This window comes from Seriola lalandi, unplaced genomic scaffold, assembly GCF_002814215.2.
Source record: "Seriola lalandi dorsalis isolate HSWRI2012SDOR001 ecotype SW California unplaced genomic scaffold, Sedor1 jcf7180002054357, whole genome shotgun sequence".
Lineage (NCBI taxonomy): Eukaryota > Metazoa > Chordata > Actinopteri > Carangiformes > Carangidae > Seriola > Seriola lalandi.
In genome coordinates this window covers 850,662-864,801 of record NW_019524910.1, presented here as the reverse complement: position 1 = coordinate 864,801, position 14,140 = coordinate 850,662, and the positions used below count along the sequence as shown (strand labels likewise).

The window sequence follows — 14,140 nt, the reverse complement described above, 5'->3', positions numbered from 1 at the left end:
GCCCATCACAAGTTCTTAGAGTCCGACATGATGTTTTAAATCGTTGAACCCAAAGATACTAAATTTACACTGATATAAAACAAATAAAAGCAGCAAATCATCTTCTTTAGGAAGCTGGAATCTGCAAATATATGGTGTTTTTGCTATAGTAAGGGACAGAACTATTAAAGATTGTTGCTGTTTAATTTTCTGTTGATTGAGAAATGAATTAATCAATTGATTGTTTCAACCTCACCTGACATTTTTCACTCTTTCAGACATGTTATAGAGTCAACGATTAATCGGGTTCTTTGAAAAAAACAGATCAATGATTAAAATAATTATTGCTTGGAGCCCTTTAAGAGATCATATCTCATCCATGTAATTGTGTGTTACAGTTTTTATATTTTTCAGTATTCCCCCTCAGACTCACTGTGGTTAAGCTACATGATCACCACCTAATGAATGAGTCTCTCTTCTCTGTTAATCTGTCTTTCTGAACACAAGAGCTGTGTGTCGAACCCCTTCATGAGTGTTTGTCAGTATGAGTGTTCAGTCTTCTCACATGATGTGTGTCCGGCTGCTCTCTAGCTGCCATGTCTTTCTGTGTATTTTCTCATCTACTGTCTGTCAGCACTATATATTTTGTCATTTCTTGACTCACTCACCTCCTTTTCTGCTTCTTGACCGTTGCTTTGATCCATGCGAGGTGTGTGTGTGTGTTTTCTCTCTACCAAGGAAAGGAAGTTTGTCTGTGGTTTCTGATCTCCTCAGCTCCTCAAACTCCAGCAGATCCACCTCCCTTTATTCCATGTCCAACATGTAAGGCACTGGATCTGTGACTAGCTGTACTAATGACTGTGTGTACGGGTGCACATGTTCTGTATGTGTATGTGTGTCCTTGTTCTTGTGATCCCTGGATGAATACAAATCAGTGCAAATGTGTCTGTGAATGTGAATCCCCTGTGGGCATGCATTTGCATGTGAGCATGACACGCTGGTATGTGTCTCTGTTCTATCTGTATCTATTAAATGAGTTGTTTTTTTCTGTGTTTGGTGTCTACCTGTTGAGTCGTGGTGAAGGAAGAGATGAAACTGGAAGCTCTTTGTACATCGTCAGTTTCTTTTTTTCAGCCTTGTGTTCTCAGTCTTTTGGGAGCCACTTTGATTTTGTCCGTCGTAATTTTTCTTTAGATCGTGTCTGCCGCTTGGGAGGATAGCACATTTGGTTCTTACATGACCTTAAACAACCCCACACAAAGGAATGACGCGATATTTAATTCATGACTTGTTGAGTCAGCTCTTTGAGAGCGCCGTGGTCTTGGCTCCGTGTCAGCATAAGAACAAAAGTCCTGTCAGATGTGGTGAAATAAAAGTAGAGGACCTGTTTTTATCTTATTCTTTTCTCATCTCTGTAAATTAATCAGTGTCTGTTTCAGACATTTAAAATCAGTAGCATGCATGGACAGTTTTTCCCAGGCAGATATGTAAGACTTTAAATGATACATAAATTATTTTCGCTTATGCTACTTCTTCTAGCTCACACATATTCCTCTTTTGACTCCATGCTTGTGTGTGTGTGTTGTAGTGGTCGTTTGATGCGGGATCGCTCCCAGTCCAGTTTCTCAGTGTCCTATAAGAACATGAAGAAGAGCCCGTCCCTGCAGTCGCTCGACAACATCTCCATCGACAGCTACCTGATGGAGGATGGAGACACATACAGCCTGCTGGAGAGAGGTGGAGCAGACACACACACACAAACACACACACACACACACACACAAATCTTTATTTAGCAAGTGTTCAATGACGAAGTGTCTCCCCATTAGAAACAAGAAATGATTATTACTGTACTTGCAGGCAGCTGTTTTGACCAGAAGGTGGCAGCATTGTGATAGTAGTGTCCCAGCATGTTTTGACAAAGCAAGACAGTATATAATAGGCAATATTAAATCTGTGTACTTGTTTGTGAATCATAATTTTTTATGTCTTCATGCATAGATGACGTGTCCATCTCAGGCTTCAAGGATGCCATCAGTGAACAAAGCGCCACAGAGAGTGCCACCGAGGCTGCGACTGGTCAGGAGCAGGAGGGAGGCGTGTCCCCCGACACTGTCAGCGCAACGTCCCAGAGCATCGACGAGCCGACCAAAGATCTAGTAAGACATGACAACCCTCCAAAAGTCTGCAAAAGCACAAACAAACCACTGTCATCTCACATACTGTGATGATAACCTAATAAATAGCTATACTTGTGTGACATACATTATGTTATATACATTATGTAGAATGTGTAAATTGCTGATTATGTTGACTATAATTTTCCTGCTTGTTTCTGTGTGTTTGTGTCGTCCAGGTGTCGGTGCTGGTGCTGAAGGTGCAGTCGGTGTGTGTGGGCATGGAGGTGGTGGGCGAGAGCACAGCCGTGGGTCTGGAGGTGGGCCAGGTCACACCCAGCCAGCTGGGCAACGTCAGCCTCAGACAGTACCTCAGCAACCGCAGCCTGGGTAAAAAGTCGTCTTCATGCACACGTTCTCTGTTACCGAGCATGAAACATGGAGCTTTTTATTTTGGCTCTGATGTGCAGTACCGTTTTAAAATCTTAAATATACAGTTGAGTTTTTTTGCACGGCTGCAAGTACTCACATTTTCAATTAGTGTTTTTATATTGTGTGCTGTGTGTAGCATTGTAGTATCAAACAATCATTACCACTGATTTGAAAAGGTACTTTAATTATGGCAAACACACAAAACCTAAAATAGAAAAGCAAGAGTGTCTTGCAATAATAGATGATGGAATGAGAGAAGAGCTGCTCATATACAGTATGTCTCAGTGTTTTTCTAACCATAAACAGACAAAATACTGGAGCTAGGAACAAGCTGATCATATTTTAATTTTTTAGTTTGTTGAATACATAAAAACAAACCAGCCAAAATAAACTTGTGTAGAAGTAGGCTGGAGCCTGTTTCTTAGGATCAAACTAATGGCAAACATGAAAGTGAAGGGACCAGCTACCAAACAAGAAGGATCAGCAGGGGATGACTGCACTGTGTGTGTTTGTGGAGTTAGAATAAATCCAGCCACATAAACAACATCTTTTCTTTTTTAGTTTATTTTTAGTTCTGTTTTTTTGACTGTAGAGAGTGAGAGGAAACATGAGGAAGGAGAGAGGAAGGACATGTTATAGAGGAAGAGAGGAAGTTCTTTGAACCACCAGGATGCTCCATAACTGACCCCTCCTGTCACTGTATTTTGCTTGTTCACATTTAACATTAACACAAGACAGATGACCAGCAAGCACTATGAGGATATCCCTGTTAACCCACAATAGACGCCAACAGAAAACATGTAACACACTGAGAGGAAAAATACATTTGGTCTGAATCAGAGCTGCAACTGAAAACTAATTTTCCACTATTCTGACAATCAAATTGTTTCTTGTGCGAAATGCCAACGATTTGATGGTTTCAGGTTCTTAAATGAAAGAATGATTATTTGGGTTTTGGACTATGTTTGTTGGCCAAACAAAACATTTCATTGTTTTCTGATGTTTTACAGACCAAATGATTTATCGATTAATTGAGATAAAGAAAATAGTTGTTTGTTGCATCCCCAGTCTTCATCCACTAATGTCCAAGAATAGGTTAACTATTATTCCTTTTGTACACACACGCTCACACACACATATACACATATGCACACTAACACAGCCACCCCCCTCCCCCTTTTTATTTACCTTGCCATAACTCCCCACAGGTATGGTGTGTTCAGTACCAATACCTGCTCAAAGCAGCCAAGGTAACTGCTGTGTGTTAATTCACCATCTGTAACTTCACGTGCATGCTTGGCTCAGCGTGTCTGTTTCCACCTTGAGCGTGTGAGTGTGTGTGCGCGCGCGTGTGTGTGTGCGTGCGTGTGTGTGTGCGTGCGTGTATGTGTGCGTGTATGTGTGCGTGTGTGTGTGCGTGCGTGTGTGTGTGTGTGTTCTCCTCATTTCCAGACTCAGGACCTTTGCTCGACGGCATGCACTGCAGATGCACATATAGATTCAGTGTGTTGCAATTGCAAGTGATCGCATGGCGCGCGCGTGTTTGTCTCATCTTTAACAGCAGCGGGTGTTTATGTGACACTGAGATCTCTTTCTCTCAGCGTGTGTGTGTGTATGGCACTTAAGAGGGGGTAAATTTGACAGTAATGGAATAAGTGGTCCCATTATTTGCAACATTAGGCCCGGAACCTTTACGTGTGTGTGTGTGTGTGTGTGTGTGTGTGTGTGTGTGTGTGTGTGTGTGTCAGTCAGATCGAAATTAACTGCAACTATTTGTGCAGACTATTTTAACCCCTAATCTTCCTATTCTCTTCTTGGCCCTAATTTGCCCTCCCTCTGTCTCCCCCTCTTCCTCCCCACCGTCCTCATCTCTCCACTGCAGCAGACTTTGCAGTTTCAGGCCAGTGATTCAGGCAATGAGAGAAACGCCAGCTTTACCCCTTGTCACCGCTCCTCCTCCTCCTCCTCCTCCTCCTCCTCCTATCTCACAAGAGCAATCCCTCCTCCTCCTCCTCCTCTTCTACCCTTTCTTCTTTCTCGTTTCCTCCACCTTTCTCCCTCACTCTTCCCTCCAGCTCCTACTCCATCTTCCTGCTAATCCTCTGTCATTTAACCCCCTCCCTCTCCACCTTTCCTTCCCTTCATCTCGCTCCCTCTCTAGGCCATCTTTTCTCTCTCCTCCTTGTCTTATCACAGTCACTCAGTCCTTGGCTGCTGGCTCCCTTCCTCTCTTTCTCTTTCTCTCACCTCACCCACTCCCATCTCTAGTTTTATTTTTCCTCTCTCCATTTGCCTCAACCCCAGCTGGCCAGGATTGAGAGAGAATATGTCATATTATCTGAGAACAGCTGACAGGATTGTGTGTGTATGTGTGTCTCTACGTGGATGTTTTTGCTCTGTGTTATTAACCCTCTCCTGACTTTCCTTCAGAGAGCATATTAAAGGGATGTGACGCACTTCTCAGTCATATTGAAGAAAATTTTTTTTTCTTTAAGTGGCCATTGTCATGCCTTGTGTGTTTTTATCACGTTGTCTCTCATCTGTTAAAACATTGTGCCTGTAACTGTGTGCTTGCCAGCTGAATTACTATGTGTGTATAAACTGGTAAAGATTGTGTGAAAGGAGGGTTTTAATTACCTTCCTCTTGGGTTTAATGTCTCTCAGCCTTGACTTTCATTACTTCATGTTTGTATTCTTTCTCTCCCTCCTCACTTTCCACCTTTTCTGCCTCTTTTCTTAATAATCAGGAATCCTGTCATCACATTTACTGCTACTGAGTCAAATTCAGGTCATTCAGGGGTGAAACACTTCTTCCATTGTAATGCCTTTCACAATTTCTAGCACATCAGAGCTTATTTCTTTGGAGTGTCTAATTCATAAAAGGAAGGAAAAAAATGATTCAGTGGCTAAATCTTCACATTGAATCCTCAATTCTTAGGTGGGGGTTTCCTCCAAACCCTCTAATCCCTAGTTCTCGGAAATAATTAAACATCACTGCAGCGAAGAACCCGTGGGATTGTACAAAATCTCAGTCTCCTTCCTTCCAGCTTACATCGCTTTTTCTTGGTTTCCAACTTCTGTCTCCCACTCTCCTTTCTGATATTCTGCTTTCTCTCTCTACTTCCTCATCCCACCTATTCCTTCACCCTTGTTTAAACCTGGCCTTAACATGCACCCCTGTTTTTTAGACTGAGCAGATTTACATCAAACCAAGCAGTAAATCCACTCAGTATGTCCTGATTATGACCAATAAGATATTTGTGTTTTGGCATATTCTAAGGCATCTTTCCAGGTGATTACAATATCACTTTAATATCACAGTGAGGCGGCAGTTCGAGCTTCTGTAATGAGACATATTTTGAGGTGAAATTTGATCATACAACTCACATTTGATTTGAACACACAAAGGTGTGTGTGTGTGGCTTCACAAGTATGGAGCTGTAGAGGACTCATACCTCCCTCGCTGTTAGCTCATGAGGCTAACTGTTGAACAGGTGGAGGAGAGGACCTCATCCACACTCTTCTTGAAGTGTCTCTTTCTCACTAACATTAGTGAACTGCAGTGTTATAAGATCAGTGCCATAATCACCTTAAATCCCATTTGTTCAGATACATTTATGGTCATGTTCTCAAGTGCAGATGAGTCAAACATATGTCACTGCGGAGAAAAGAATGAAAGAATGAAATAGTCATTTTTATTTGCCAATACTGACACTTTTTCTAAACAACTTTTTTTTGCCATTTCTGAACTTCAGTGATGGATAATAGATAACTGAACAGTTCACACAAGGACACAGGATCAGACTGAACTGTTTTATATCGTTACAACCAATGAGCAGATTCTAAATCAAAAAGACTGAATGTGGATTTGTTCAAGAAAGATGTTTACTGTCAGATTCGAAGTATGTAAATTGTCCAAAATGATAAATTGATGGAGTAATCCTCCCTCATGCTGGGTGTGTTTTAATGTCAGGTGTAAATGTCCTTCAGCTGAATCATCTCTACATGAACTCCACAGATGTGACACTGGCGCTAAAGCTAATGCTAACAGCAGCCTCCGTATCTTCCTTCACAGCTGGTGGTGAGATCAGCTCCGCGTCCCTCAAGGGCTTCCACAGTCCGGCGGTGCGGGCTCGCCTGGAGAGTGGGCCCTGCGCCGCCGCTCACTCCCCGCTGGCCGAACGCAACGGCTTCCTACAGCTGCGTCTCCACGGATACCAAGCAAGCTTCCTGATGTCCACGCTGCGCAACCTGGCTCACTTTCTGGAGGATGACTCTGCGCCGCAGGTGTTGCCCATGGAGATCAGCATCAGGAACACACATGTAAACCTAAAGGTGAGGATCTATGATGCTTCAGTCATGTGCAGCTCTGTCATTTCAGCTCCTGGGGAGTTTTTTCTTCTATGCGAAGGTTGTTGTTGCAGAACGGTACCTGTGGCATTTCAGCAGGATATTTGTCCTATTTTTTTTCTAGTCATGTCGCGGTAATAGACCATAACTCACTGCCATACAGTGCAGCAGCTTCTATAACCAAGTTAAATATTTTGAACCATGGCCTAATTGGAATTAGGATTTGAACTGAATGTTTAATGACATAGAAAGGCCTCTCTGCCCTCTCTCTTGGGTTCCTTCATGGGTGAGTAGATTTGCTGTGGAACTGATGTGGAAACCTGGATGTGGATCATTTCTCTCTCTCAGGCCTCTCTTCACACACATCAAAACTTAAACTCCTGCACTCAACATTTGTTTCATATCTTTCAGGATGACGGCCCACGAGACAATCCCTCCGACTCGGAGTCCTCGCCGATCACCTTACATGTGGACAGTCTCATCATACACAGAAGAGACGACGGGTCTTTCTCTATAGGAGGTGACGAACACACACATGCACCTTCTCATCTGCCAGATATTTCCACCTCCACTTAAGCGCTGATTCACGGCAGTTATATAACATGTCCTTTTAACATGTGCTGTTAAGTCCACGCTCGGTACATCCACACCTCCAAATTCCCTTCTGTTGTCTCTTCCTCCTCTCAGTGGATGGAGCAGCAGAGGCCAAACCCAGGAATGAGGGCGCGTCGATTGACAGCTCCCTGAGTACGGTCTCTGAGGCTGTGGGCAGCGTCTGCGGTATACCAAAGGCTACGCAGACCCAAGCCCCGCCCACCAGCCCTCCTCCATCTACCAGAGAAAAGGTGAGATGCACAATGGAGTCATCCTGTGTGGGTATAAGGGAGTAAAAGGCACAAACAGTCACCCACTACATCTGTAAACAATCACAAAGGCGAAGATTTTAGTGAAATGCATGTAGCCGCACAAATCTTTGCTCCTGCTCTTTTCTTTTCTTTTCTTTTCCTCCTACAAAAATAACAAGAAAGACGTTTTTGTGTGAGTGATCATTCTGGAGGCTGATATAAAGATGGTTTTGCCAAATTTTGGTTTTGCCAAGCTATTCCAGTTTCTTTTTTGGCTTTCATTTCATTTACAGTGGGAGGGATATTCATCAATTTATGCAAAATACACGCATTACATTTTCATATGGAACGCTGACAGTGAACAGTTACATAATGATGTTTAAGACCAGCAAGACCTACAAACAAAATCGTAATAAAGCAGGTGATGAAGAAGTGTACATCAAGGTGTGTCAGTACAGCTCGACATCACAGTTAGGTGTGGGGGCAGGTGGGATGGATCTTTTATTTATGTATAATGTTTCCACGCCGCTAACACGAGCAGAAACGCCCTGACTCCTCGCTGTGGCCTTTCTTCATTGTTCCCAGATGCTGATAGAGGAGAACGAGTGTTTGAAGGTGGAGCTGTCCCGAGCCAAGATGGCGCTGGCTGAGGCTCAGATGGAGAAGGACTCGCTGCTTCACCGCATGAAGAACCTCAAAGTCAACACCAGCTAGGCCCGGCTCTCTCCTCACACCCAGCCACTCGTTCAGCCCCCGCTGGTCTGCAGCGATAAGGAGCAACACTGATGGGCAGCAGCGAGTGAGGGTCATTAAAATCATTCAAGGCAACATCAACAAGTAAAGAAAAAGAGGGATTTCTTACTACAGTGGCTCCCTTTACGCGCTTATTTGCTGACTGAGCCACCATGTGACTTTAGACTTCAAAATAATTCCTTCATAAAGCAATGCAGAGTCTGTGCAAAGACTCAAAAACACGATTTTACACGCTTGTTGTCTGTTTTATGTTCTCCACTTTAGACTGTGGAGGCTTGAAAAGGGTGGAATCACATTAAATTGGAGCGTGTGTGTGTGTGTGTCTGTTTGCGTGAGTGCATGTGTATGAAAGAAAGAAAAAGAGGATGAGGATCCATATCCGTGGTTGTGCCTACAGAAAACCCCTCCCACACTTCTGTTGTGTAAGTTAAAACAAAAAAAAAAAAAAAAAAAAAAAAAAAAAAAAAAAAAAACACACCACAGTTAATCTTAGATGAGCTTCATTCAAACCTGTAGGTATGAAGGAACACTGAATGTCGTCTCTTCAGAAGAATGTCTCAAAAAAAATGACTTATTTTGCACTGCGTTAAATTTAAACTTGTAATTACTGCTTTCATATTCGGAGGGGACGAGACAAATCATACTCTCACTCGTCCTCAGAGTGTGTACAGTGTATATTGTATAAGAATGTGAACACGTAACTATTTTCTACAGAACTTTGAATGGTTATGCAGTGTTTCAACTGAATGTGTGTGTGTGTGTGTGTGTGTGTGTGTGTGTGTGTGTGTGTGTGTGTGTGTGTGTGTGTGTGTCTCAGCCAGAACAAGCATTTCATTACAAGTAGGGGATGAATTTCTATTTCAATTCCACGGCTTTGTCAGCAAAATGGCCCACACTAGTCGGTTCCCCCAATCCCTCCTATTTTTCTATATGTAAATAGCTACTTAACATGTGCAGCACTTTTAAAACGGAGGCACTGTAAATAAAACAGATCTGTGAGAGGACAAGAGTTGAGGCGACGAGTGGAGATAGCAAGTAACTCGTGTCTTCCCCTCAAAAAAAAAACAAAAAGAAGAACAGGGAGGATATAAAGGCACGTTGAAGCTGCCTCACTACGTGTGTGTGTGTCTGTGTGTGTCTGTGTGTGTGTCTGTCTTCATGTAAATTTCTAATATTTCATGTGTAATTTTTTTCACAGACAAGCGTTGACCATATCTGCTGCTGTTCATGCTTCACGCCTATGTGACGAGTTCAGGGGGAAATCCCTGAGTAAATGTTAAAGATGACTTTAACAGCACACGCTTTGGCACAGCACAACAGACTAAAATAAATAAAAGGACAGTCTGAGGTCTCTGCTCACACTTGACAGTAATAGTGGATCGGGTGCATCCGTCAGTCTACATATGCCACTCATAACCGGTGCTGTAGTCCAGCCCAGTTCTCTTTAGAAAGTTGTTCTGGTTCCTATAAATGACATGAAACACAACTAGTTCTCTGCACAAACGTGGTATTAAGACTTGAAACGTTGGAGGATTTTAACACGATTGTATGTGAAGACTTTTGTTAGGTGGAAAGGGGAAAAAAATTCTTTTTTTTCACCTTTTGTTTTTCCTCCAGTCATCACAGCCCTCCTCCCCTCTGAAACCTATGGAGGAAGAAAAAGACACAAGAAGTAATAAGTTGTATTTTGTCAAAGCTGCTGAAATACTGATGAAAATAAAAGAGTATCCAATTTAAATGTTTAAGATTATCGTGTTTCTTTTTTTCCTCTTTATCAAACATAACATGTCCTGAATAGTGCTTGGTATTGAAGGTCAGTACTTTGGTGTTGAATAAGGCTACAAATCGACCAATCTTTTTACCTTTCCAGGTTTACATGGGTAGACATCACTCCACAACATGGTATAGACAACAGATAAAAACATAAGGTAAAGTTGGAGACCCAGTCAAGAATAAACAGGCACTGCGGATTTTTATATCCTGACAGGAAGTCCCTAGTGGCAAGATTTTGGGTAAACACTCAGATTTTCATGTGCACTTTAAGTGACTGACATCTATTCCCTTTAACCACAAGGATGAAAATAGTGCTTGTCTCACCACCTCATATCTTTTGAAAATGAACTTAAATATGTAAAAGTCGGGATTTTCATGATTTTCCCAGATATTTATATTTGTTTTTTGTTTCAAATTTGCTAAAAATGCAACATTTAAGTTCCCACAAGTGTAAAAGCTCAAGCAAGAACAGATTATTTAAGTGAAAACCTCCCATATGTCTTGTTAAAAACATTTTATGCAGCTTTTCTTAATGAATAAGACACAATGTTGAAGTTTTTCCTGCATTTTAAGTGCAGATTAGAGACTCTTTGAATAGAAGTGCAGCCTCTTTGTGAGCTCTAATGGGCTCCACTGAACCACTGCAGGAGAGAGTTTGGACTTTGTGCACATAAATGGTCATGACATTTTACGGCTGGAGTAGTGCAGTGAGTCAGAGAAGGGCATTAAGTGTTTGTGTGTGTGTGTGTGTGTGTGTGTGTGTGTGTGTGTGTGTGTGTGTGTGTGTGTTTGTGTGTGAGAGAGTGAGTGAGAGAGAGAAAAAAGTTGTTCTCTGCTGCTGTTAATATGAAACTGTATTTACATACCGAGCTTAATGTTTCTGTGATGATGGCGGTGCCACAGTGCAGGGCCGTTTATGTAAGCAAAGCATGTACACATTCATTTATATAATGTGTGTGTGTGTGTGTGTGTGTGTGTGTGTGTATGAAAGAGTGTGCCAGCACCATGTACAGTTGGATTGTGGGAAATGTGATGAAAGATTGTGTGTTGGCTCAGTGCTCAGAGCTGTATCTGCATCCAGCAGTGAGTGGGGCTCTGCTGCTTCCACTGAGACCTCACCAGGTACAGAGCACCATAACAGTCCTGAACCACTTCTGATAATCAATCAGCAAGTTTATAATTTTAATTACAAAATATTAGTAATCATCTGATCAATTGTTAATGAAAAACTATTATTATTTGCAACGCTGTATATAATGTATTTATTCTTGATCCACTGTCCTGTTTTAATAGTGATTTCATTGTTTTTACTTTTGCTTAATTGATCTTTTATTGCCATGAAGCACACTTAATGATTACATGTCCGTGTTCCTTCTCTTTCTTGCACTGCATCACAGAAAAGCTCTATGGTGCCATCATTAAATATCAACTTACTGTATCATGTGGTCCCATGTTGTTAAAATAACATATTCAATAAATCCTCTGGTTCCATCTTCTCATCTTAGCATTTTTCCTCTGTTTAATATCGATGTAGGTTGAATATCTTGGTGTTTTGGGCTGTTGGTCAGACAAAAGAAAAACATTTCAGCTTTTTTTTCTCACAATTTTCTGACATTTTATCGAGTTAATCGAGAAAATTAATAAAAAAAAAACGATTTTCAGCCCAAAAATAATTTGAATCAGCTACAAGTCCTTTTCGCGAGCTGATAAGTCGGACACAGCTGCAGGTGGAGCACTTGAAGGCAGCACTTCTTCACAAATTCCAGTTACACCGCAGAGTGGGGCCATCAGGCAGGTCCCAGCATGCACTTAGCGGCAGAGTGGGGGCGCAGTGGCGAGGGTGGGGATGTCTGTTTTCCCAGGCTGTCAGTGAACAGATCAGAGCACATTAAAAATCCATCTCCTGCATTCATTTTCCATCCACACAAACCCTGCTCTGACATGACAAAGTGGGGGAGGGGGCTATTTTAGGATCTCACCTGTTTCCAGATCCATTCAGCTGCAGCAATGGCGGGGACACGCCCCCAGCGTGGGGCAGGAGCGTGGAGCACGCGCCTGTCTGATGGAATAAGTTTGTGGTCTGAAAGTGACAACAGCTGGCGCAGCTGGCGAGCACCAGTGTGACTTTTTAAAGATCCTAACAAAGGCATCGCCTCCTCTTAGTGTTGAAGCATCGTCTTCCACGCCCAGCCTGTACAGTAAGTCTGTAAGACAAGTCACACAGAGGCACACACCAAGTTGAGCGGCGTTGCTTTCAAAATAAAAGCACTGATGAGGCCCCACTGGGAGCATTCAAGATCAGTGCTGGTTACTACAAATATCTGAACCATATATGTTTCTGCTATCATTATCATAATAGCATCGTATTTTGTTAGTTATCTTAATAAACTGACATTCATTTATGTGTAATTTATTGGTATATAGGACCAGAAGCAGAGAACTCCAGGGGGGCCTAAGAAATTCAGACTTATGGTGTGGTTTCTGATGTTGTTAATTTTTAAAGACAGTGCACTTTTAAAGCACAGTTGCACAAGGACAAAGTGGTTTGTGCTTCATTTGCCAAAGTTGTGGTCCTGACTTTGTCTGTCTACATGTTGCATATTAGTTATAAGTTGATTAGTGTTCAACCAAATCAACACACAACAAATCTGGGGACAGGTGGTATTCCATCATAGAAACTTGCACTCAAACCGTGAGTTTAACAGGCACTCAGCTCAGCAGTTGTTTTTGACCCTGGTGCCTCTTAGCTGGTTATTCTGGCTTTGCTTTTGATACAGATTTTGAAAAAAAAATCTAAATTGTCTTCCAAATTTTTTTTTACATGTAGGTTAACCTATTACTTAACTTATTAGCTTGTTTAATTTGCACTTTTTGTTTTTACCTGTCTCACCTGACTATCTATCTATCTATCTATCTATCTATCTATCTATCTATCTATCTATCTATCTGTTTTTTTTTATTTTTTGATGCACTGCCTTAATGCCCCTTTGAGCATCAATTTGCAACACATCCGGAAATTGAAGCATTTATTTTGAAAGCTCTGGCCGGAACTCCTCTATTTAATGCCATCTAACTCGACACGTTAGTTTCAGGCGACACAGATAAGGCACCGGGCAGTGCGGTAGGTTCGGGGGAGAGAGGAGGCGAGTACAACGGGACTAAAGAGGTTCTTGTGGAGGCAGACAGGGTTTCACCTCCCGCCTGTTACCAGCTGGAGCTTCCGCCCAGACTTGAGGCTCCTCTCGGACAAAGAAGGAGTTTGTGTGTTTGTTTATATTTTTTTTTTTTAGTCGGGGGTTACTCTTCACTTCACACTTCACGTTCAGGGAGTCGGTTCCGAGCCTCCGGTTCCCCCTCCCCGCTGCGCTTGTTTGCACTGAGGTTACACCGGGGAGCAGTGCACGTCAGCGGACGAGTAGTAGAGGAGATTACGGAGCCGTGCGTGTGAATGGACTGAGGGTTATAAGGCACCAGGGGAGCCGTGCACGTCAAACCTGCTCTGCAGCATCAATAACACCTATATCACCGTGCAGCAGCAGCATGCAGTGAGAGGAGTCCTTTCTGATGCTTCCCCACACCAGACAGTGAAAGAAGGGGTCGGAGGGGAGGAGGGCAGGAGGGATATATGGGAGATTTGCTGGATTTTCATCACCCCGTCGTTGCAAACTTGTGTCCGGGATGGGGAAGGAGCAGGAGCTGCTGGAAGCCGCCCGGACTGGGAATGTCGCCCTGGTTGAGAAATTGTTGAGTGGGAAGAAGGGGATACTGGGGTCAGGCTCTGGCTCCATCCCTCTGCCCAACCTACTGAGGTAAGAAACCTCCTTGAATATACTCCACATGACTGCTACAGTGTCCAGGGGAGCCTCAGGGGTGCTGGAGGGGATTCCTGGT

General features: G+C 42.7%; 2 protein-coding genes across 4 annotated transcripts in view; both read left to right on the top strand.

Moving 5' to 3' along the window:
* bltp3b (bridge-like lipid transfer protein family member 3B) overlaps nucleotides 1-10,214 on the top strand; it is a 33,468-nt gene extending 23,254 nt beyond the window's left edge. Inside the window, exons 16-24 of one of the 3 annotated variants that reach the window (XM_023408182.2) lie at nucleotides 718-801; nucleotides 1,568-1,716; nucleotides 1,981-2,138; nucleotides 2,336-2,486; nucleotides 3,737-3,778; nucleotides 6,604-6,863; nucleotides 7,290-7,398; nucleotides 7,566-7,723; nucleotides 8,309-10,214. In XM_023408182.2, the coding sequence (XP_023263950.1) occupies nucleotides 718-801; nucleotides 1,568-1,716; nucleotides 1,981-2,138; nucleotides 2,336-2,486; nucleotides 3,737-3,778; nucleotides 6,604-6,863; nucleotides 7,290-7,398; nucleotides 7,566-7,723; nucleotides 8,309-8,437 (1,240 nt within the window). In that variant the 3' untranslated portion in view covers nucleotides 8,438-10,214. The remainder of the gene's footprint in view (nucleotides 1-717; nucleotides 802-1,567; nucleotides 1,717-1,980; nucleotides 2,139-2,335; nucleotides 2,487-3,736; nucleotides 3,779-6,603; nucleotides 6,864-7,289; nucleotides 7,399-7,565; nucleotides 7,724-8,308) is intronic. The other 2 variants (XM_023408185.2, XM_087174491.1) reach the window with 2 other exon arrangements.
* A 3,141-nt stretch (nucleotides 10,215-13,355) lies between these two features.
* The window catches only part of anks1b (ankyrin repeat and sterile alpha motif domain containing 1B), a 207,286-nt gene continuing 206,501 nt past the window's right edge, over nucleotides 13,356-14,140 (top strand). The window contains exon 1 of the mRNA XM_087174490.1: nucleotides 13,356-14,058. Coding sequence (XP_087030616.1) covers nucleotides 13,928-14,058 — 131 coding nt within the window. The 5' untranslated portion in view covers nucleotides 13,356-13,927. The remainder of the gene's footprint in view (nucleotides 14,059-14,140) is intronic.